Source organism: Daucus carota, chromosome 3 (assembly GCF_001625215.2).
Source record: "Daucus carota subsp. sativus chromosome 3, DH1 v3.0, whole genome shotgun sequence".
In the NCBI taxonomy this organism is placed as follows: Eukaryota; Viridiplantae; Streptophyta; class Magnoliopsida; order Apiales; family Apiaceae; genus Daucus; species Daucus carota.
The window spans coordinates 15075684-15098473 of NC_030383.2; the positions used below are offsets into that span (position 1 = coordinate 15075684).

Genomic DNA, 22790 nt, shown 5'->3' on the forward strand with positions numbered 1-22790 from the left:
ATTCGACACACTGAGAATAAAACGATTTTATGTAAGGTTGTTAAATAATCCGGCTATTAAATGATCCGGCTTTACCGGATCATTTAACAGCCTTACATAAAAGCTTCCCTCGACGCAGCTAACAGTGTTAACGAGAATCAACATCAATATGCAGAATATTCAGAAGTTCTTTTTTATTTTTCTTTTGAAAGTGAATATTTACAAGTTTAGATGTGTAGTATTTTCCAAACTCTAGTATCCCGGATCACACACAAACTACAAATACATACAGGGTGCTTTACTTTGAAATTAATTTATTGGGTTAAGTGTCAAGTTGGTCAGTGAAGTGAAGGCCATGTATCATATCTTTCATTGATCTTTTAGAAGTATCATTTTGATCACTGAAATCGTGTAAAATATCAAATCGATACCTTTAAATATGTGTCGAGAAAGTAATTTTTTTTTTTTTTAGGTTATGCACATTTTTGTTCAACGCTACTATAACCAAATGAAAAGTGGTGAATTTTAGTATTTTAGACAATATATCTAGATTTAAAAAATATATTTATTATTTATTTTAAATTTTACAATTATTTTATTTTATTTAAATAAAAATATATAATAATTATGTTTTTAAAAATCTAGATATATCATCTAGAATACAATTTGATATTTATAGGATTTTAGTGATCAAAATTATATCTTTAAAAGATCAATGAAAGAAGTAATATATGACATTCATTTCGGTGACCAACTTGATACTTAATCCTTAACTTTTCTATTTTAACAATCTAAAATATTAATTACATATCATTTTTAAATTATAGCCAACCAATATAGTTAATATCATTGAAGCATAATGTCTTACCGGTTCAACAAATTTTACATAATGTCTGGCAAATCCAATTTAGCCAACATAATGTCTGGCAAATCCAATTTAGCCAACGATTATAGCGAAGACGGAGAAGCTTTTATCTGGTATAAATCTATAAAGAGATCGATGAAATGGCCCATAAACGTGAGATGGCCCATAAACGTGCGCCTGAACAGGTCCATTCGATAGAGAGGAAGCCCAAAGCAGTTGCAGCAATTACATACAACATACACACACAAATATATCATCACCAGCCAGATCTTACTCGCAATCGTCGCAATGATCTCTCAATTCTTCGTGCTTTCTCAGAGAGGCGACAATATTGTTTTTCGAGACTGTAAGCTCTCTCTCTCTCTGTTTTTTGTTTATGATACGTTAATTTTGATTAATCAACTGGGATCATTAACCTGATAATCAACTGAATTGACATCTGTATCAGCTCAATCATAAAATTATATTGCTATGACTGCTTGAATGCTTAATTAAAGCGTATTTTTAGCTGTCTTAGTAGTCAATTTGAGGTTCTCACTAGATTTTGTTAATTATGCATTTAATCACAATGGCTCGTTCGACGAATTGTATAATATCCAGTAGAATGTGTGTGAATTAGTATGTGATGAAGTTTATTTATAGTCATTTGAAGGCTGTAATTAGATATACTCTGTTTCAGGTGCACCGTACTGACTTGACTTGCTAAAACAAACTATAATTGTTGGATTTATGTTCGTAGTTGACGATCCAAGGATGATATGCATTATAATAGCGGAGACCCCACTCTTTAAGATATTTGAGCTGATCTTTACTAGGTAGTATTTGCATTGACATGAAGATGAGCTGAAGTTAGGTTTAGTAGTGATTGATATTTGCTGAAAAAATATTTATATAGCTTTACTTGTTAGAAGCTATTTTATTAAATATTGTGAAATCAACTAACTGTATAGTGAATGAGGGGTATGACATGTAATGCTATGATAATGCAGATCGTGGAGATGTGCAAAAGGGAAGTGCAGAGATTTTTTTCCGGAAAGTAAAGTTTTGGAAGGAGGACGGTGAAGAAGAGGCGCCGCCTGTCTTTGTAGGTATTTCTTTCAGTATAAGAAACTGATGGTTACATATTTGCTAGCTCTTTCGAAATTGTTAGTGTTATCAAAAACCTTTATTGCATATTTACTCGGACAAAATACTCAGTGACATATATTTGAAGCTACAAACTCGAGTTATATAGACAGATAGCGGATCTAAATGGAAGGCAATTTTTAACTTAAGTAATATAAACTGATTATTGGGGATGTGATATTTTCCCTTTAAAGGGTAGTGCTTATATGAATATATATTGTCCAAGCATTGAATCTTGATGTTTTTCTGCTAATTGTGATGACAGAATGTGGATGGCGTGAACTACTTCCATGTGAAGGTAGTTGGATTGTTGTTTGCTGCGACAACTAGATCCAATGTGTCACCTTCTCTAGTCCTGGAACTTCTACAGAGAATTGCACGCGTCACTAAAGATTATCTCGGCATTCTAAATGAAGATTCCTTACGGAAAAACTTTGTGCTTGTTTACGAATTGCTTGATGAAGTCATTGTAAGTATGCTCACTTAATGTCTTTTTTTTAGACTTTACTATTTTTCCTTGTGACATACATGATGATTCTTACCTTTAAGTTGACATACATCAAGTTAAGTATGTAGTTGTCAAATTGAGACAGATAGCCTTGTCATGCAATAAATTTCTTAGGTGTTCTTTTATGTTTAGGGTGATCAAAGTTACCATTGCCTTTCGGCGATGTGCTACATGGTTTTGTGAGAGATTACCCGCACCTCGTGATTCAGTTATCTGAGTTCATATTTTGACTACTTATGAAGAATCAATTTTTGTTTAAAGTTGATTTTTTGACCTATTTTAAAACTCGCCTAAGCACCTTATTAGTTGCTCTGCTGGTTGGCATAAGTAAACTAGCCCCTTATAATAGTGTTTTTTTTTTTTTTACTTTTTAAGAATGAACATACGGCAATATTTTTCTCTCCTTTTTCCAGGATTTTGGTTATGTGCAAACAACGTCCACTGAAGTTCTGAAAGCTTCGGTATTCAATGAGCCAATCATGATTGATGCTGGACGTTTGCCGGCCCTGGGTCCTGCTTCCATCTTTATGGTACTTCACCCAAGTTATTCCAGTACAACATACATAAGATTAAGTGATTTCCTATCTGTTTGCGATCTGCTTTGATGTTAAGTATTAATACCATTTACATATGCAGCAAGGGACTAAAAGAATGCCAGGAACAGCTGTCACAAAATCTGTTGTAGCAAATGAACCAGGTGGTAGAAAGAGGGAGGAAATTTTTGTGGACATAATTGAGAAAATAAGTGTTACATTCAGCTCTAGTGTGAGTGCTTTTAAGTTTGTTTCTAGAATATTTTATGATAGTTCATAATGTTTTGAGTCAATTGTGACATATTCTACTAAACATTGGCAACAAGCAAAAATTAAGACTTGGGAACATTAAAATGCTTGCATGTAAAACACAGGGAAAAAACATAATTAAATAATTATATTCGTGGTAACATGATATAATATATCCTATAGTTTCATTATTTACTTTCACAATTATCTAGGGCTCTATACTTTGGCAACAGAAATTTATGCCTAGCTAGCTTGTTTGATCAATACGTTTTTGGTCTTTTTGTTAAACAGGGGTATATCCTGACTTCTGAAATCGATGGCACCATCCAGATGAAGAGTTATCTTACTGGCAATCCAGAAATCCGAGTGGCTCTAAATGATGATCTTAGCATAGGAAGAGGTGGAAGATCAATTTATGGTATCTCTGTTTACATGCAATCCAGGATCAGATTACTTTAGTTTCGTCTTCCATGTGTTACAGCTTTTATTTATGTTGACAAAATTATCACCTGCCTGTTTTATGGACTGATATTTGTTTTGGAGCTTTGTAGTATCAAATCGTGCTTAATCAATTTTAATTTAGTTGTAGGCATTACAAATTCATTTTACTTTTATCAGTTCATGTAAGTGCGTACCCTCATTGAATGCCTGTTTCTGTTGTAGATTATGGTGGTTCTTCCGGAGCTGGAGCAGTTATACTAGACGATTGTAATTTCCATGAATCTGTTCATCTAGATAGTTTTGAAGTCGATCGAACACTGAGTCTGGTAATATTAGCAAAATACACTTCTAATTGTGTTTATGTGAAAGCTAAGTTCTTGTCTTTTTAAAACTCCTATATGCTTTATTGAGATTAGGTGCCCCCAGATGGTGAATTCCCTGTCATGAATTACCGTATAACTCAGGAGTTTAAACCTCCATTTCGAATCAATACCCTCATTGAAGAAGCAGGATCACTCAAGGTATAATATTATCAGATATTCTTATGAACTCTGTGATAGAGTTAATTAAGCAGCACCTTATACTAGCCAGGAATTTTTTTTATATTAAAGAGTTAACATGATTGATTTACTTTTTTGTCAAACCAAGTTGTCTTGGTATGTCTATCATATTGTTGGAGTTGTTGTAAAGCTATTTAAGAAAGCTTTTACCGTCTTTTTGTGTGTTTCCTATCATAGTGACACTGACATTATGCTTTGTTTGTTGTTCAAAGGCCGAAGTGAGTTTGAAGATACGTGCTGAGTTTGCCTCTAGCATCACGGCAAACGCAATTGCAGTACAGATGCCCCTTCCGGCGTATACAACTAGGTGACATTTTTCTAAAATCAGTTTGCTTTAATTTATAATACTTCCGTGCTAGATATTTTTTGGTCTTTTAGTTGCGGCATTTCAGTTTTGTACCTGAGCATTGTGAATGAGGCAAATAACATATCAAGAGGCTTGATCACTGTTGTATTTTTTCAATGCATGTACAGTGCAGGGAATGTCACTTAGATGGAAGCAGACCTATGTATATTTGTCGTACACGCTGCATATAGTGATATCAAAGTAACAAATAGAACACCAAATGAGGAAAATAGTTCTTTTATCTGTTAAAATGGCTTTCTTCACTATGGAAAAGGGTGTCAGTTTTCTTATAAACATGTGTTAGAGAGAGTGCAGCAATCAAATTGTGTTTTGCAGAAAAGGAACAAGTATGGGAACCTAAAGTCTTAGAGGGAAAATAAAGGATTAGCAGCTAATTAAAGCTGAATATTATTGTCATCTCCAATAATTTTTACTTATAACAAGTGATTTTCATGGGAGCATTTGGTCCTTAATTAGGCAGATCCTCACATGCGCTAGCATGGATCCTCTTCTGAATTCTCTCGGAAGCCCTAGGTTCTTTGAATTTCACCTGCATAATATTTGATTCAGATGTAAACCTGTCAGTTATAGACTTATAGTGTTATTGCTATATGCACTTTATCACCCAATGATTTGTGCTTATGTAATTAATATAAACATTAATGATTTCAGAGTTAGTTTTGAGTTGGAACCGGGAGCAGTTGGACAGACCACGGATTTTAAAGAGTCAAACAAGAGACTAGAATGGAATCTGAAGAAGGTAATGCCCATTGTTTTTTAATGCTCCTTCCCCTACAATTGTTTAGTGCCAAGCTTAAATGTGAATTGTAAATCATTTTAAGTTTTTGGGTTGCCTTGTCTTACTCGTACATTGTTATTGATATCTGCACTGCTTGATAGATTGTCGGTGGATCTGAACATACACTGCGTGCCAAGCTAACATTCTCTCAAGAATCTCATGGTATGATATTGCCAGTTATAAAAGAAAAGTTCAGAAAGTAATAAATTCACTCGGTCTTTCTAGATCATCGTTTGTCATGAAGTTCACGAATATGTAACTGCTAATGTCTTTTACCACAGGCAATATCACGAAAGAAGCTGGACCTGTTAGCATGACCTTCACCATACCAATGTACAATGCTTCAAAGCTTCAGGTAATATTGATCTTGGCTCGCTTTTCTCGGATGAGTTATCTAGTGTATGTGTCTCTCTATCATGCTTTTTACCCTGATCAGTGTCCAAGACAATTCCTACTTTTATAATGGCATTGTGATATCATTATCTACTTGCATCATCTCAATTTTCTTTTCAAAAAGATCCACTAAATTAATGATTTAATTTCTTATACTGTGTTGTAGGTGAAATACCTACAGATAGCTAAGAAGTCCAAGACCTACAACCCTTACCGGTGGGTCAGATATGTGACGCAAGCTAACTCTTATGTTGCTCGTCTATGAAGAGAGACTTTTGATTCCTGTAATTTGGTGTTGCAATGCTGTTGTATTTTTTTTTCACTACTTTTGAATTGTCATCTGGTTTCTCTAATTTGTTGGGAACCGGAGTAAGGTAGGTATTGGCTGTTTGTCTTTGATCTTTTTGTAGAATTAACCTTTTCCTTTTGGAACTTGATTTTGGAATGTGTTGACGCCTTAAATAATAGCATAGAACACACATCACAATGCAAGGCATATATTGCAAATTGTATGAGTTCAGTCTGTAAATGTCTAAGATGTACTACAAATTTATTTTTGGTTATTAATTGTTTTTCATTGACAAAGTACGTAAGAATTTTACTCTGATGATCATTAGTGTATGTGGAGTAGCTAATTATAACCAATAAACCTTGTGCACGTAAAGTGTATGCAAATGCAATGAAATAATCATCGTCTTGGGCATCATTTTGGGTCATCATATTTATATCATTTTGATTATTTGGGTAAGAGCATCATTTATTGGGTATCTTATCTTTGCCAACAAATTGTACAGGCAATTGCTCAAATCAGTGAAATGAATCTAGAAGAAAAACGACTTTTATATGATATCATTCGGTCTCACGATATTAGTCACAGTGAAATAAGATCCATTTCATTCAATTTAATCTATCGCGACAATCACCCCCTATGTGACATATCCATTCCATTTAATCCATCTCGACCCGGTAGAGTCTCACTGAAATATTTTACACGTCTTGAACAAATTCAATTCTTCCACCTATAATCTTTCTGGTTCTTTTTAATTGTATTGATTTATATTTATATCAGAATAAAAAATAGAAACTAATTTTAAAGAGAGGTCATGTGATGCATCAAGAAAAGATCTCATATGTAACAAAGTTCACAAGTCATTAGGGTTAAAAATGGGGTGGGGAAAATGGGGAACCCGCCCCAACCCGTCCCGAATGGGGCAGATCCGCCCCGCTAATATGGGGAATGGGGTAGTGACGGGGAATGATTTCCCGCCCCGCCAAAATATGGGGCAAGTATGGTATTTGTTGAATCCCCGCGGGGATTCCCTGCCCCGCCCCGCATATATTTAATATAAATAAATAAATATATTTAATATAATATATTTATTATATTTAATATAATATATTTATTATATTTAATATTATTATTTTATAATATACAAAACTATAATTTTACAATGTATAACATGTCTCTTTGATTTCTATTATATTTAGTATTTTGCTTTTAATATACATGTCTCGTATATTTTTATTAAATTCTGAAGAAAAAATTACTAAATTTTAGTGTAATATTATAACAGCGGGGCGAGGCGGGGCGGGGCGAAATTATATTAAATCCCCGGTGGGGCGGGGATGGGGATTAAAAATAAATCCCCGCGGGGAATGGGGCGGGGACGGGGCAGAAAAAATATATATGGGGCGGGGCTGGGAAATGAAGTCCCCGCCCCGAACCCGCCCCATTTTTAACCCTACAAGTCATGTCTAAATAACAAAACTAAAAAAAATGATCCAAATATCATTTATTGATACGGGACAATGTGGCATTATAGTCCATTATAATTTAAAAGAGTTGAAAAAATGATTTTTTAATTTTTGAATCTTCAATTTGAAATACATACAATAAAGATATGTTTTGAGTTTTTTCTTATTTGCTTAGAATTTGTTAGAAGAAAATTGATATGAATAATTTAAGGTTGTGTTCACTTAGATGATAGGGAGCGGAACGGAGGAGAATGGTGCAGAAATTATAAACAAAATTTATAGAGAAAGAAGAGGAGAGTACGTAAAAATAGTGACTAAATATTAGCAAGTATGATGAACATAGTAGGAAGTGAATTTCTTCCCAAACATGTTGGTTAAATTTTTAGTTCAAATAGTTATAATAGAACGATCGAGATTTTTTTAATAATCATCTCCAATTTAGAGCACAATTTTCATTTAATTTTCCCCCATTTTATTTCATCCAAGCGAAAACAACATAAAAATTTCTTTTAAAAACCAAACGTAGGATGATCGTTGGGAAACTCAAATACATCTTTTTTTAAAAATATCTAATTTATTTTTTCAGAATTCAATTTTTCTAATTTTCAATACTAGAGGCCCCACAAAATAATATTATTTGGCATCCTTCTTCCACCTTTGCTTCCTATTTTCCAATAAATCACTTTTCCTAAATAAGTCTAAAAAGCTTTTTTTAACAATAATTTTGCTATCAAATTTCTTTAAGTATGTAAATTATAAAAAATTATAATATTTCTTACTATTACTATACTTTTAAAACACAAACTCCTAGAGAATCTCAGACAATTTAAAATAATTGTTTTTATATTTGAATAAAGGAGAAAAATTGAGTGAGATATATAGGGGGTGTTAGGAAGTTAGCTTTTTGAGATTAAATTAGTTTTTTGGATCAAATTAGATATTTGACCAAATGAAAAAGCTAATAGTAGTGTTTGGTAGTTAGCTTATTGAAATAGCTTTTTGGATCCAAAAAGTTAATTTTGAAAAAACTAATAGGAGGAGTTTTTTCAATTAGATGATTGCAATGTGTCTGGGTAAAGTACAAACAGCTAATTCAATCAGCTATTTACCAAACATTTTCTTCTAAAACAGCTAATTTCAATCAGCCAGTCAAAACAGCTAATTCAATCAGCTAAGCTAATTCCCAAACACGGCCATAGTATATACAATTGCTCACTACAATGTATCTGTGACGTAGTTAACTAGAGTGCTTGAGACTTTACTTGAGACTTTATGGCCACCCAAATTGTCACATGACCCAGTGTTGTTAGCGACACGTATACATAGAGTACTGTTGTTTAGATTTTACTAATCGAATATCCGATCTACACAGATGCTCTTAATTTTAGTTTGAGATTTTACATCCGTTCAGATCAATTAATATTCTAATTATCCGATTATATACCCTAGCTCAGTTTAATTATTTAATAACTCAGTTTGATCATTTACTAATGTTTGTTTTAGCGGGTATTCACCATTTACTATGATATAAAGGAACAATTTTAGATAAGCTATTTATTTGATGAATAGTTAAAGTAAATTGTCAATCATTATAAGTTAAAGTAATAGTGTAAACTATTTATATGAATATTTAAAATAATTAAACTAACTATTTACTTAATTTTAAAATATAATATCATCCTTCAATACATATATAAATACTTTATATAATATAATTTATATATTATTAATAAACTAACATATAATCTATATCAATGAAAACACATGTCATTAAACTGTATTTTGTGTAACATAATAAAATGTTTTCAAATGCTGGTAAATTATTTAACATAATAAAATTATAGTGTGAGCCGAAATGCTAGTAAATAATAATATTTGGTGAAAAAGTGAAAAAAAGAATAGATTGGCGGGCAGGGGAAATAAATTCAAAAACCTCCCTCGCTAGAACCCCACCTCTCCACAAAGCCCGAGATAAAGGTTATATTGCCCCAAACCCTAACCGCCCTTCTTTCTCTCTCCTCTGCCTCCGTCTCGTCTCTCTCAGCTCTCTCTCTCTCTCTCGCCCAGGTATGTCTTAATTAAATTCCCTCACATCTTTCTTGCTTTGAATCTCACTTTCTTTACTCTACTTTTTGTTTATGTTCATTCATTTTGTTTCCTTTTTATCATTTATCGGCTGTATCTCCTTTTTATGTATGTGTTTGTGTATGTGTGTGTGTCTCTCTTCTAGGGTGTCGTTGATTTTGATTTATGTGTATCTGGGTGTGCTAAAGTTTTGATTGTTATGCTAATCTCAAATGGGGTTTTCTCCATTTCGTGTTTTGCCGGTGTTGCTGATGTAAGCTATTGATTTTGGATGTGTTAGGGCTAGTGAGACTGTGATTCATTGGAGAGAGATATGGGTAAAGTGTCACCCCAGAACAGGAAGTCCAAGACTTCTAAGTACAAGAGGAGGCTTAGGAATTCCAGCAATAAGTATTTGAAGCCGGGTGCATTGGCTCAGATTCGATATTCGAAGGCTAAGTCTGTATCCGCCTGTACGGATATTGGGAAGAAAAGGGTGGGTGTTTTTGCTGAGGATGAAAAGATAGAGGGGAGTGGTGTTCAAGATGAGGGGATTAAGGGTGTTGATGAAAGCTCTATGCTTTCATCACCTGTTAGGTCTGTGTTGAATCCTGTGGGTGGAGACATCAATGTATCTACACCTAATAATTTACAGAGAACTCCCAAGACTCCCTGTGCTGCTGATGAGTGTGATTCTGATTCTAGGCTCGAGGCTCTCCCCATGGATTTACTGGTATCTTTCCCACTTTGATTTATATAATGAATTACAGAATGAATGCTGAAGTGTTTTAATTTTGTTGTTAACTCATGTTTCTAATGTTTTGTCCTCTGCGCTATACACTTGTCTTTTTTGGGTGAAATCTCCTTAGATGTGGTGTTTTTTTGTTGATATTTGTGATTATGATGTCTATACTAAGGTAGAACTGCTTACTGATGGATGTAACTTGGTTTGTAAAATTTGTTGTTTATTCATATTGTCCGGTTTATGTGTTGGTGTTTGTGTGTGTGTGACAGAGCTAATATCATGTTCCAGATAATAGGACAGAATGGGATTATGGATCGATGTTTCTGTCTAAGATTAATATGCTGACCAAATTTTATAAGCTATATATGTGGAAAATTATTGTCTGATCCATGAAGATCCATGATTCCATCTGAGATCAGTGCCGACAAAAGTTTATGAGCTATAGATGTGGAAGATTATTGTCTGATCTGATTTATATATCCTTCAATGTTAATAATGTGTAATTTGTCGTTTGCTACTCAATGGCCATTGGTTTCAACCGTTCGGTTGTTTGTATTATATAAAGTGTATATCGTTTCTTTATCCACATCACTTAAACAGTTAAAACTTCTTGATAAAAAGTTGTCGCATTTAAGTGCAATGACATGAAACATATATGTCATTTATGAAATCTTCCCTTCGTTATCCTAGCCTTATATGATTACAAGCTTTCAGTATTTCATCTTATATTATATTAAATATCATAACTTATACCAGCTACATTATCCATGATTCCATCTGAGATCAGTACTGACAAAAGTTTATGAGCTATATATGTGGAAATTTATTATCTGATCTGATTTATATATCCTTCAACGTTAATAATGTGTGATTTGTCGTTTGCTACTTAATGGACATTGGTTTCAACTGTTAGCTTGTTTGTATTTTATAAAGTGTACTATATCATTTTTTAATCTACATGATCACTTAAACAGTTAAACTTCTTTATAAAAAGTTGTCGTGTTTAAGTTCAATGACATGAAACATAAATGTCAAATATGAAATCTTCCCTTTGTTATCCAAGCATTAGATGATTACAAGCTTGCAGTATTTCATCTTTTATTATATATTTATATTAACTATCATTACTTATACCAGCTACACGATCCCTAATTCCATCTGACTATATGAGATCAGTACCGACAAAAGTTTATGAGCTATATAATATGTGGAAATTTATTATCTGATCTGATTTATATATCCTTCAATGTTAATAATGTGTAATTTGTCGTTTGCTACTTGATGTGTAATTTGTTTATATATGTTAAATATGAAATCTTCCCTCCTTTATCCTAGCCAAATTTTGATTACAAGCTTGCAATATTTTATCTTATATTCTATTACATATTTATCACTTGTAGCATCTCAAAAGGTATCCTAGTGGGTTCGCTAAATATATTTTAAATAATTCAAATTGAGATATTATATTGCTGGACAAATCTCAAAATTATCCTTATTTGCATTCCCTATTATTATATTAAAAATCCATTAGTAAGGAAATCATATAAAAAAGGTGGGGAAGACTGTGAAAAAGGTAGGAAGTGAATATTTTATCACTAAAAACAAAATGAGGAATGATTAGCCATTACCTATAAATGAGAAATGAGAAGGAGATCCCAACTTTTTAGGGAATGGTCATGACTAGAGATGCACAAAAGATCTGTTCGGGCCAGATCCAGACCGGGCCAAAAAAATCCGGATTTTTTTATAACCAGATCGGGCCGGGTTTTTTTAAAAATTGGGCCGGACCGGGCCGGGCTTTTCCAAAAATACTAGGCCTGGTTTAGTTATAAAAAGCCCGGATTTTTCAAAAATCCGGATTTTATCCGGATTTTTTTGAAAATACTAGGCCTGTTTTAGGCCCTCGGACCGGGCCGGGCCAGACCGGGTTTTTTTCGGATCGGGTTTTTCAGATTTTTTTCCAGATCAGATCGGATCGGATTTCGGATTTCAGATTTTTTGAACATCTCTAGTCATGACTCTGTTGGAGTGATGTTTTGTACCATATTACTCAAAAGTATAGCATAGGACATCATATAACAAATTTCTCTGAGATGCTCTTATACCAGCTACACTGAAAACATAATATCCTTTTAAAACTTCAATTGTTTGTACTTTAAACTAATTTATGTTACTTTTTTTGTGGTTGGAGGTCAAGATAATGTGTCACCTACACCATGACCAACTCAGAGCTGTTTTCCATGTTTCTCAGAGGATCAGAAAATCTGTAAGCCTCTCTTTCTCTCCCTATCCCTACTCCCCTATTTTTGCTTCTCCCTGTACACTTTTTTTTGAAGTGTCTATTGTAAACTACTAGTAGTAACTTCTGCAATTTGAGCAGGTTGTGATTGCTAGGCAATATTATTTTAATTATACTACTCCAGATCGATCTCGTCAAGAGATGTTAAGAGCACTGACTCCGCTCGCCAAAGAACACTGGCCCTTCAGGTGAAATGCTCAATCTCTGTTAGTAATGTATATTGTTCATTTTAATTTAACGTTTGTAGTAAAATTCTTAATGTTGGAACATTGATGCAGCAAGGGAGATGGCAAGGGGATTTTTCTGCGAAGTCCAAAAACCCCTCCAGCACCCAGACATGGTCCTCGCCCACCTCGTATTAAGTTTTCCGAGGGGCCACAAACTGGATCCGTTCTCTTCCCGGAGCCATCATTCTCTGCACGGTGCATGGGACCATCAGCTTTACGGAAGACCCGGTTCAAGACAATTGCTTCAAATCGTGTTCTTTTCTCTGAGGATGAGCTGTGCCATGCTGTTGCTCAGAACACACTTCGTTGACTCCCCTTGGTCATTTTCTCATCTCATGTACCCCTCTATGTACAGCATGGTTTTTGCTCTGTAGAAGGCTTAGTACTAGTTTGTAGTACTAGTGTTTAGCCTAGGTTATTGAAGTTATCTTATTTTGCATGGTGACCTATGGATTGACGGTTTTTGCCATATGCATTAGTTTTAGAAAAGATTTAAACGTGGATAAAACTTGGGAGTTGCATGAATTTTAATTTAAAAGTTTTTTGTACAGGAAATATTTTGTGTTCTCTGGTAGGCAGCATAGTTTTTCCGAAAGTTGTTGATTATGTGGCTTCATGCATAGCGCTTTGTGGTGTTCTGTGTTTGCAGTGGACTAATGAAGTGTTGTTATCATGTATGTCTGATACGAACAAGGCCTGATGTGTCTTTCGATGCTGCTGATTAATTCTCCATTGATCATGCACATCAAGCTCTGAATTATACTAGTAGATTAGCTAGTTCAGATAGAAGTTTGTCAGTTGTGTTGAGTGTTTCCTTAAATGCATTTGGCCGAAACTGCGTACGTGTGTAGTTTTATAATTATAGATGAGTTCTATGGCAGAGGAAGTGGATATGTTGATTTCCCCAAAATCAAGAGTGGTCCTCAAATCACCATATCTTTCTTGTGCTCACAATTACTCTGTGTATTTATTCTATATCCTGTATTTCTTGTACGTGAAAAGTCACACTATAAAAGCTACTGTTGGTGGCTTTAAAGAACCTGGAGCCTGAAAGGATAACTTAACTCGTGAAAAATTAACAAAGTAGTCAACGTCTCTTTTTCTTGCTCGCATCCGGTCTCAAACACTAATTTCTCTTTACTTTTCTCGTGACTTGTCTTATTACTTTTTACGTTAGTAAGATAAGATAGCGACTGTCGACTAAGTGCGAATGATTTATTCATGAGAATAATAAAAAAATTCTCATAATAATTTTTGTTGTGTACTTATTAAAAGTGTAAATTTATTATTTTGTAAAACAATATAGTGATTAAATGAGAACAGTTTGTTGTGATTAAAAGGTTATATTGTTCTGTACACAAAAAGTTGTATTGTTTTGTGTTCTAAAACGTGTTTTTCATATACCTCTAAAACAATATATATTGCATACTTTTGTTTTATAGTTTTGTGCCCACTGATTTTCGATCATGTAAAACAATAATATTGCATACTTTTGTTTTATATTATGGGTCCTGTTCCCTGACAACTGTTTGTCAGTGAACATTTAACCGACACACTGTTTCCCAGCTGTTGGATCAACGATCCAACGGCTGGGACAAAAGAAAAATATTTAAACGATCCGCGGTTTTTTTACGCGGAATGACTGGGTTGGACTTGCTTTCCGCGATTATTTTACGCGGTACGGGTCTTAAGATCCGCTGAAAAGAAACGCGGATCATCTTTTAATCATTGAATTTATCATTTTTTTTCACTGATTTAAGCGAACCCAGATTGAAGCTTTGATTACCTGTACATGAAGAAGTCTTTGTTATCACCGAGTGGTTTTTTTGAAACAAAAATGGGGTTGGTGTTCTTCAAATCTTGCATCATAAAGCCTGCCAAATCTCGGTGAAGTGTTTGATGAAAATGACATCTTTCTCAAACTAGCTTTTCTTGAACAATACACAGGCCTTGAGATGAAGTGGTTGTGTTGGTTATGGTTGATTCAGGTGTTGTTTTGGTTGTGAGATCCAGAGAGAGATGCAAATGGGGATGAGACGAAGAAGAGTTTGGAGAGTAGGGTTTATTTGTTCATCCGCGTTTCTTTTCAGCGGATCCACAAGCTCGTACCGCGTAAAATAACAGCGGACAATAAGCCCAGCCCACTCATTCCGCGTAAAAAAACTGCGGATCGTTTAAATTTTTTTCTTTTGTCCCAGCCGTTGGATCAACGATCCAACGGCTGGGAAGCAGTGTGTTGGTTAAATGTTCCCCGACACACAGTTGTCAGGGAACAGGACCCTTATATTATTGCATACTTTTGTTTCATAGTTTTGTGCCCACTGATTTTCCATGTACATGCACTGCAAGTTAATTCACAGATATCCTTTTATAGTCAAACTAGTTGAGAAGCCGCGCGTTGCGGCGGCCTATAAAAATTATATAAATGATTCAATATTAATATATGTAGAATAAAATAATTTTGTGGCTATCTATAAAAAGTATATTAATGTTTCAAATTTAATATTTGTAGGATAAAATAAATTTTATATTATAAAAATCTTGATGTAATACCAATACTAATATATAAAATTGCAAAATTGGACTATAATTCATGGTGAAAAAATAAAAATAAATTTATACGCGTAATTAACAATTTAAAGCACGACGAATCTTAATTTTATTTGTGTTTTTTTTTTGTTGAAAAGTAATCATGTTCTTACATTGTCATCTTCCTCCAATTATTTTTGATTGATTGTGCACAAAAACATGTAACTTAAATCCGTAAGGTTGTAATATTGCAGGGGTATTTATAGGTGCAGAGAGAGCTGTGTGCTACTCTTTCCCATAATTATATAGTTTGAAACAAAATCAGATTAAAACTTTTAAGCTACTATATTCCATAAATAATCTAAAACAAAATCAGATTTTGAAACTTGCTTCCAATATACACGAAACTAAAAAGGGTAGTTCTAATATTTGATATTTTTCATCCAAAAATTCTAGAAAATTAGAAATATAGAACGGAGCGATGTGAGAGGCGCCACCTACATGCCCCTCGCTTCTTCACCATATTTTCCTGTATACAAAGTAAATCATATAACAATTAACAACAACAAACATGTCCGATGAACAAAACAAATATTATAAAAGAATAACCAACAAACATACATCACCAATAGTTAATTTATTGATATCATCCATCAATATCATGTCAAGACTCCCGTGTTTGAATTTATCGACTCCCACGTAGCGGTCTATAACTACATTTACTTGCAACAACCTTTATTTTTTTTAATACTATATAAACAGCATTCGTTGCAGAAAAACGGCACCACCGAGTTAAAAATCAAGCAGGAGAACTATCACAAGAGAGAGGTTGTTGTGGTATTGATAGAGAGGAGGTTGTGTTTAGATGATCAAAAACCCTACAATCTATATGGGTGTGCAGAGAGACTTGTGTGTTACTCTTTCCCATAATTAAATAATTTGAAACAAAATCAGATTAAAACTTTCAAGCTATTATATTCCATAAATAATTTGAAACAAAATCAGATTCTGAAGCTACTATATTCCATAAATAATCTGAAACAAAATCAGATTCTGAAATTTGCTTCTAATATACTCGAAACTAAAAAAGGTAGTTTTAATATTTGATATATTTTCATCCAAAAATTTCAGAAAATGATTCTGAAATTTGCTTCTAACATACTCGAAACAAAAAAAGGTAGTTCTAATATTTGATATATTTTCATTCAAAAATTTCAGAAAATTAGAAAAATAAAACGGAGCGATGTGAGAGGCACCACCTACACGCCCCATGTTCTTATATAAGTATATTGATTGATTGATTGCAAAATCACAACTTATAACGCAAGTACACATTTTTCATTTTCCATCATTCATCTCACAATTCACTTCAACTTCCGTACTGAAATCCAATAATAAACTTGCAAGTAATTTTCAGATTGCAACTCAAAATTAACTTCCAGCTTTCGTATTAAAATCCAATAATAAACTCACACGTAATTTACATTTCTCATTTCGCATTATTCATCTCACAATTTACTTCCAACTTCCGTACTGGAAACCAATAATAAACTTGCAAGTAATTTTCAGATTGCAACTCATAAGTGGTAAAGCAACTCGGTATATACATTATACAAACGCATACGATAAATCTCGTAAGCACTGCACACCTCAATATTGATCATCAGGAATTTTATTTTGAATATGATAAAATTCAGGCTGGCAATATGAAATATTATCATAATTAAATATTATCATATCCGATCATCCTACATTATATAAACACAAATGATCAACCTCATCAGTATTTGCACTCATTATTGATTTTACAACCTCAACAAATATATTTTTCTACCAAGCAAAGAGATATATGACCCTGAGAACTGGACAGAAAAACATTAAACACAAACATGTAACACTGTAGCAGGGCAATGTCAAAAAATGGATCTTGATATTGTTACATGACAATTGACAATTGGCAATTGCCAGTTGAAATCAATAGTCAAGAGCCAGAGTCAGAGTCACATCAGGGAGCACCAATAAGGAAGGGGTGCCGGCAGATGTAGCATTCAATAGTTTTAGAACCAGAGGTTGGGACCTTCACCTGCAGTCCATGAAAATAATATTCACTAAAGTATCCACCTAAGGTAGTCAAATTACTCAACCACACCTTGCCACTTCTTCACATTACACCAAATGTACAGAGGAAATATCAATGTGATCTCGAAACGATAGTTTACCTGAAGATGAAACGTGCAAGTTGGACACTCAACCTCTCTCATTCCCGTATCAGATCTAATAGGCATGACGACACCTACAGATTTCATAATATTTTAGCAAAGGAATAACTGCTAAATTTGTGAGCAAGTACTCTGGTTTTGAAATTGTTTCCATCTGGTTTTAATTTCTTTAAATTAAAATGGCACCGAACTATCACAGAACAACAATGACCCCCTACTCCTAGTAAAAGTACTTACCTGTTGATGGCTTCCGATTTTTCTCCATTGCCTCCTGTTGCATATCATTGACAAACAACTTAGCTCGTGCATACAGAAATAAATTTGATGAAACAAATTAGAGGACTAAAAAGCCACCAAACAATCTTTGAAACTGGCTATTGTGTAACTGGAGCTATTAATTACAACCTGAAACTAGGTACATCATCCTTAATGCATCTAAACTAAAAACATGTAATCCTAATAGAATGTATTAGGTTGAACATCTGGTAACACATTAATTATCATATACAATATATGTCATAAGGAAGTCCATAGCAGTATGCACTAGTTGGCTATTCAATTTTTAAGTGACCTTCATAAATTGCAGCAGTCAAAACTGTAATAGTAAAGAGGCAGAACAGCTATCAAATAGTGATGGTTATTCATGCACCAACCAAAGTAAGATATGACGAGGATTACAGAAGATAATGGTCAAAAAAATTATGTACATGTCACAGCTAGAATTCTAGAAACATAACATATTCATTTGTATGAAACAGGGGGAGAGGGGGTCATATATTGTATAATTATATTTGTTTTGCAATGACATAAATATTCTGGGTTTACTATTATAATCATAGATTTAACTTTCTTAAATATAATTATCATGACTAATAAGTATCTGTTTATGCCGCAGCCGCCTCCTGGATGGTGTGAATATATTCTTTCCACCACAACTAATTTTCCCAACAAAGATATTCCGAGGCATAAAAATATTTCAAAACCATATCAGTGCTATTATGTGTCTACCTGAAGTTGTTTTGCAAGGTCGTTGTGACTCCGTAACCCAGTAACTTTGGCAGTCACTTCCTTTGCATTACTCATCCTTTGGGAAACTTCTGCCTGTAAGAAAACAATAAGAAATATGAAAATCTATGGACGGCAACTGTGAGAAGATGTATATATAACGAATGAAGAAATAGAGACAAGTATCGGAAGCACATACCATGCACCCGTCACATACACGAACCGGTTGGGCACTCTCATCAGCGGTGAGAGCAATTCTGCCTTGGGTGCACTTGTCACAGAAAACATCTCCACAGTTCCTGCAATGATGCTGCAATAAAAAGATTTGTGGGCATGAGGTTTGAACATTTACCAAGACAGTCCTCCATCAGCAATACTAACCCTTCTAACAAAAGCTCCAAAATCTGTTCTACAATTTGTGCACTTAGTCACTGCTTCATCGGGAACCTATCAATAGAAACTTGAAGTCAGAGGACAGTTATTCATTAACTTTTATCAGAAAGCTCTTCTTCTCATAATCTAATATTTTAAAAAAAATTGCAAACAAACACTGTAATAGTAAAAAGATCTAACCCAATGATCTTTTTCCTCAGAGCCAGGCTTAACCAAATTCATCCAATCAGCCAAACCTTTCTTCTTGTCAGAATCAGATTCTTTAATAGAAGTGGAGGGTTTATTACTTTCTGCCATCTCTTTAAGCTGCTTTCAAATAAGAGAGACAAAGTATACTTAGCAGATTAACAATAAAAAAAATAAACTACACCTACAAATACGACATGATTTCGTAGCATAAACATGGAAAGTACACATCTCCTCATACTTACCAAAAGCAAAAGGAGAGGGAAAAAATGAGTGGAGCAACTAAAAGTTTGTGACACCATACCACGCACCGACCGAATTCCTACTTTTGTATTAGGAAAAGAGTAGCTTTAATTTTATTGAAATAAACCATATATTTATTTGATATTTAACACTTCTCAATTATCACTAATTAAGCACTGACAAGGTACGATAATAATTATTTGAAAAATATAACACCAGTATGTGTTACGAATACGATACCAAGCAAAAACCAAAGCACCAAAAAACCAGCAACTGTGTTAAAGCACACAGCCATACAATAACCAAAACGAAAACATGAATGAACTGTGACAAAATAGCTTAGTGTACCTGAATGCTTGCTGCTGCGACTGTGTCTAGAAGGTTGCTTGTAGTATAGCTATTGGATTTTATCCTGATCCGTCTTGGTTCATTGTCAATAGAGCTTTGGACCCAAAATGCAAATATATAAGAATCCAGCACCTAAAAGCATGGTAAAATAGCCAAAAGCGGTTATTAAAAAAAAGCTTCCGCTGAACAGAAGATGTGAGGACATAAATTGCTAACAATATGTTGGTAGGATAATTTTATAGAGGCCAATTTTCAATCTATTTAATGAAATATTTTGAAGTATTAAGAATGCATAATACTGATAACTAATTGAATTTATTTCCTTATTTTAGTAGGTCACTTAACAAAATTCTTGACCATCATCTTAGTGTGTACTCCCTCTGTTGGAATATGTTAGTCTCTTGACTTTTTTTCACGTATTTTTAAAAGCTTTGACCGCACACTTACAACTATTATTTTTAAAATTTTCTTTTCGTGAATAAAAATATGTTCACAAAAAGAAAATTTTCAAAATAATAATTTTAAGCATGCGGTCAAAACTCTTAAAAGTACGTGCAAAAAAGTGAAGAGACTAACATGTCTAACAGAGGGAGCACATTAATAATGGAAGTAAAAGGATAGGAACGGAGTTCAAAATTGTGCTTTGCTTTTTCTTAGCAGTTACTGTAGATTAATCTCTGTTCTTTTTCCTTCTATTATTTCAGTGTACTAGATATGAAGTTCTTGCCGATACACAAGCACTTGCAGTCTAAGATGAGAATCTACAGTAAACTTACTTCCCATCTTGTCAAAGTCTCAAGTTGATAGATTTTCAGTATCCGATTTGTAGCTGAATCAAGTATCCGAATTCCATCCAAACCAATCTGGCATTGAAATAATAAAGAGTAAGTACGCCACACATGTTACAAACAAAACGGTGCTCTTGAACATTTTATAATTCTGTGCTACAATGACACTACACACATTGAACTTATATACCGAGTAAAAAGGCCGGAGATGCATATCAGGCTTAGTAGGTTTTGAAATATAAATATTACTACATTTTTTGGTCGCTGTGACAACATTATTTTCAGTTAATCAATTCCATTCCAAAATTTCAACCATAGTTTGCTCCCGAAAATTAACATATACTCCCTCCGTCCCACCAGATTCTTTACATCGTAGAACGTAATCTCGACACGCATTTTAAGGCTCTCGTTAAGTATATTTCCATAATTTATTTTTAAAATATTGTTTTCTAAATTAAAATTTAAACATTGAATTTTTATTCTAGAAAAAGAAAATTTTAAAAATAAATTATGCAACTATACTTAACGGAAGTCTTAAAATGTGTGTCGAGCCCTCCGTCCCCAGCGTAAAGAACCTGGGACGGAGGGAGTAACTTTTGCTTCATCCTAATCCTAGCATTCACAAAATCTCATCATATAGATTCACCCCTTATAATATTTTTTCACCACCAACTAACTCCCCTTGTTTTCAACCTCTAATCTTGTTCACAATATTTTAGTTATGCCCGCCATAATACCCTATCATATTCCATTTCTTCCAACCAAGCGCAACCTTAAAATGATAATTAGCTACCATCAACTACAGAAATAGAGTAAAACATCAAACACTATGAACAACAAAACCAAATGCAATATACATACAACCCCACATACCTGACAAAGCACATCCATATCGCTCTGCCCTCCACCTTCCGACAACATCTTAACCCGAAACTTCTGCACACCATCATTCACTTCCTTCTCAACATCCTCAACCTTCGGAACAGCTCTCACAATATCACCAAAACTTCCAACTTCATTTCTCTCATTCCCTTTTGCAACATTTATATCCCCTTTCGGAGCACTAATAGGCCTCCCATAATCATCGAAAACCACTCCAGACCCACCGCCATAACCCTCCACATTCCCCCCACTATCACCACCAAACCCTCCATAAACCCCATTCATCTGATCATTATAATAAGAACTAGCCTCATTCAAAAACGGTGGAACAGAATTACCGAAAATTTCGGTATTCTGATTCCGACTAAAATCAGGATTAGGGGTTAATTGGTGGAAACGGTGATCAGTGTGTTGCAAAACCGGAGAATCATCATAGTAACCAGAATAATCAAGGGAGTAATCAGACGAAATAGGAGGAGCAGAGGCTTGTGAATCAGCACCCACAGCAGGAGTAGTAGTAGTAGTAAATTGATTATGAGGAATGAAATTAGGGTTTTGCAAATGATAAGATTGATGATCGTATTGGAAATATGGATTTGAATCTGTGTTGTAATTCATGTTATTTGAAGGGAATTCAAGGGTTAGGGTTTGGGACGAGGGATTACTTGAGGTGTATATAGAAATGGTTGTGGTAATTTAAAACGTACGCTGTAGAAGAATGAAAGGAGACAGAGTTGAAGGAAGAAGAAAGAATAGGTGGCACGCTAAGGCAGAGACAGTTGTATGGAGTATTGTCCTTGCATTTCAGGGCATTGCAAGAAATTACTACAGACGACCGACAGTATACCTGTGCGCTTAGCTCGTTAAAATTGAGGTTTTGATCGATCGATTGAATTAGCAGTTTATCAAAAAAATATTTGGTAAATAGCTGATCAATTAATTTTTTCCAACACAAATTAAAATTTTTAATTTAAAATAGTTTTTTCAAAATTAGTTTTTTAGACCCAAACCTCTATTTCAATCCACTAACTATCAAACACTAATATTTCAAAATTATTTCGATTTTGATTTTTCTGGTGTGTGTTGTAAAATCACACATCGATTAGTTAAAGAGTATTTGGACCCATGCTAGTTATATGCTAGTTATAAATTAAATATGAAAATTATATGCTATTTATAAATTAAATATGAAAATTATTTGACCCATGCTTGGCCCAAATTATAACCTATTAATAGCATTGTTTTATAAGTCCGTGATTAATCGCTGTTCGGATGGGTTCCATCTCGATTAACCGTTAATCGGGTTAAA

The 22790-nt window shown here is 34.0% G+C and overlaps 3 protein-coding genes across 5 annotated transcripts; 2 read left to right on the forward strand and 1 right to left on the reverse strand.

Moving 5' to 3' along the window:
• Positions 1–1029: 1029 nt before the first annotated feature.
• LOC108210404 (AP-4 complex subunit mu) lies at positions 1030–6365 on the forward strand. Of its 2 annotated transcripts, none has more exons than XM_017381669.2 (13): positions 1030–1190; positions 1834–1928; positions 2235–2438; positions 2891–3007; positions 3114–3242; positions 3551–3677; positions 3923–4026; positions 4117–4221; positions 4473–4567; positions 5279–5366; positions 5507–5567; positions 5687–5760; positions 5965–6365. In XM_017381669.2, exons 1-13 carry the CDS (start codon positions 1133–1135, stop codon positions 6061–6063), a joined length of 1356 nt encoding a protein of 451 aa, XP_017237158.1. In that variant the 5' UTR covers positions 1030–1132; the 3' UTR covers positions 6064–6365. The 2 variants fall into 2 exon arrangements, with proteins under 2 accessions (XP_017237158.1, XP_017237159.1); XM_017381670.2 differs by having other exon boundaries at positions 3551–3659.
• A 3114-nt stretch (positions 6366–9479) lies between these two features.
• LOC108210973 (F-box protein At4g35930) lies at positions 9480–13443 on the forward strand. The gene is made up of 5 exons (XM_017382438.2): positions 9480–9620; positions 9919–10350; positions 12554–12628; positions 12743–12849; positions 12940–13443. Exons 2-5 carry the CDS (start codon positions 9952–9954, stop codon positions 13196–13198), a joined length of 840 nt encoding a protein of 279 aa, XP_017237927.1. The 5' UTR covers positions 9480–9620; positions 9919–9951; the 3' UTR covers positions 13199–13443.
• Positions 13444–17109: 3666 nt separating this feature from the next.
• On the reverse strand, positions 17110–22332 carry LOC108210696 (protein FREE1). 2 transcript variants are annotated; one of them, XM_017382084.2, is made up of 10 exons: positions 21473–22332; positions 20588–20674; positions 19812–19943; positions 19215–19340; positions 19023–19088; positions 18841–18951; positions 18645–18737; positions 17874–17907; positions 17637–17710; positions 17110–17500 (listed from the first exon to the last, which is right to left on the reverse strand). In XM_017382084.2, exons 1-10 carry the CDS (start codon positions 22097–22099, stop codon positions 17423–17425), a joined length of 1428 nt encoding a protein of 475 aa, XP_017237573.1. In that variant the 5' UTR covers positions 22100–22332; the 3' UTR covers positions 17110–17422. The 2 variants fall into 2 exon arrangements, with proteins under 2 accessions (XP_017237573.1, XP_017237574.1); XM_017382085.2 differs by having other exon boundaries at positions 17281–17500; positions 17874–17904; positions 21473–22250.
• Positions 22333–22790: the final 458 nt, after the last annotated feature.

What these genes read in the sequence shown, in the direction of transcription:
- LOC108210696 (XM_017382084.2), bottom strand. Translation starts at nt 22,099, where the DNA reads ATGAATTACAACACAGATTCAAATCCATATTTCCAATACGATCATCAA. An exon ending in CTGAGGAAAAAGATCATTGG is followed by an intron (nt 19,089 to 19,214) that starts GTTAGATCTTTT and finishes TTCTATTGATAG; the next exon opens with GTTCCCGATGAAGCAGTGAC. An exon ending in GTGTATGTGACGGGTGCATG is followed by an intron (nt 18,738 to 18,840) that starts GTATGTGCTTCC and finishes GTTTTCTTACAG; the next exon opens with GCAGAAGTTTCCCAAAGGAT.
- LOC108210404 (XM_017381669.2), top strand. Translation starts at nt 1,133, where the DNA reads ATGATCTCTCAATTCTTCGTGCTTTCTCAGAGAGGCGACAATATTGTT. An exon ending in AAGAGGCGCCGCCTGTCTTT is followed by an intron (nt 1,929 to 2,234) that starts GTAGGTATTTCT and finishes TTGTGATGACAG; the next exon opens with AATGTGGATGGCGTGAACTA. An exon ending in TCGATCGAACACTGAGTCTG is followed by an intron (nt 4,027 to 4,116) that starts GTAATATTAGCA and finishes TATTGAGATTAG; the next exon opens with GTGCCCCCAGATGGTGAATT.
- LOC108210973 (XM_017382438.2), top strand. Translation starts at nt 9,952, where the DNA reads ATGGGTAAAGTGTCACCCCAGAACAGGAAGTCCAAGACTTCTAAGTAC. An exon ending in CTCTCCCCATGGATTTACTG is followed by an intron (nt 10,351 to 12,553) that starts GTATCTTTCCCA and finishes TTGTGGTTGGAG; the next exon opens with GTCAAGATAATGTGTCACCT. An exon ending in CTCAGAGGATCAGAAAATCT is followed by an intron (nt 12,629 to 12,742) that starts GTAAGCCTCTCT and finishes CAATTTGAGCAG; the next exon opens with GTTGTGATTGCTAGGCAATA.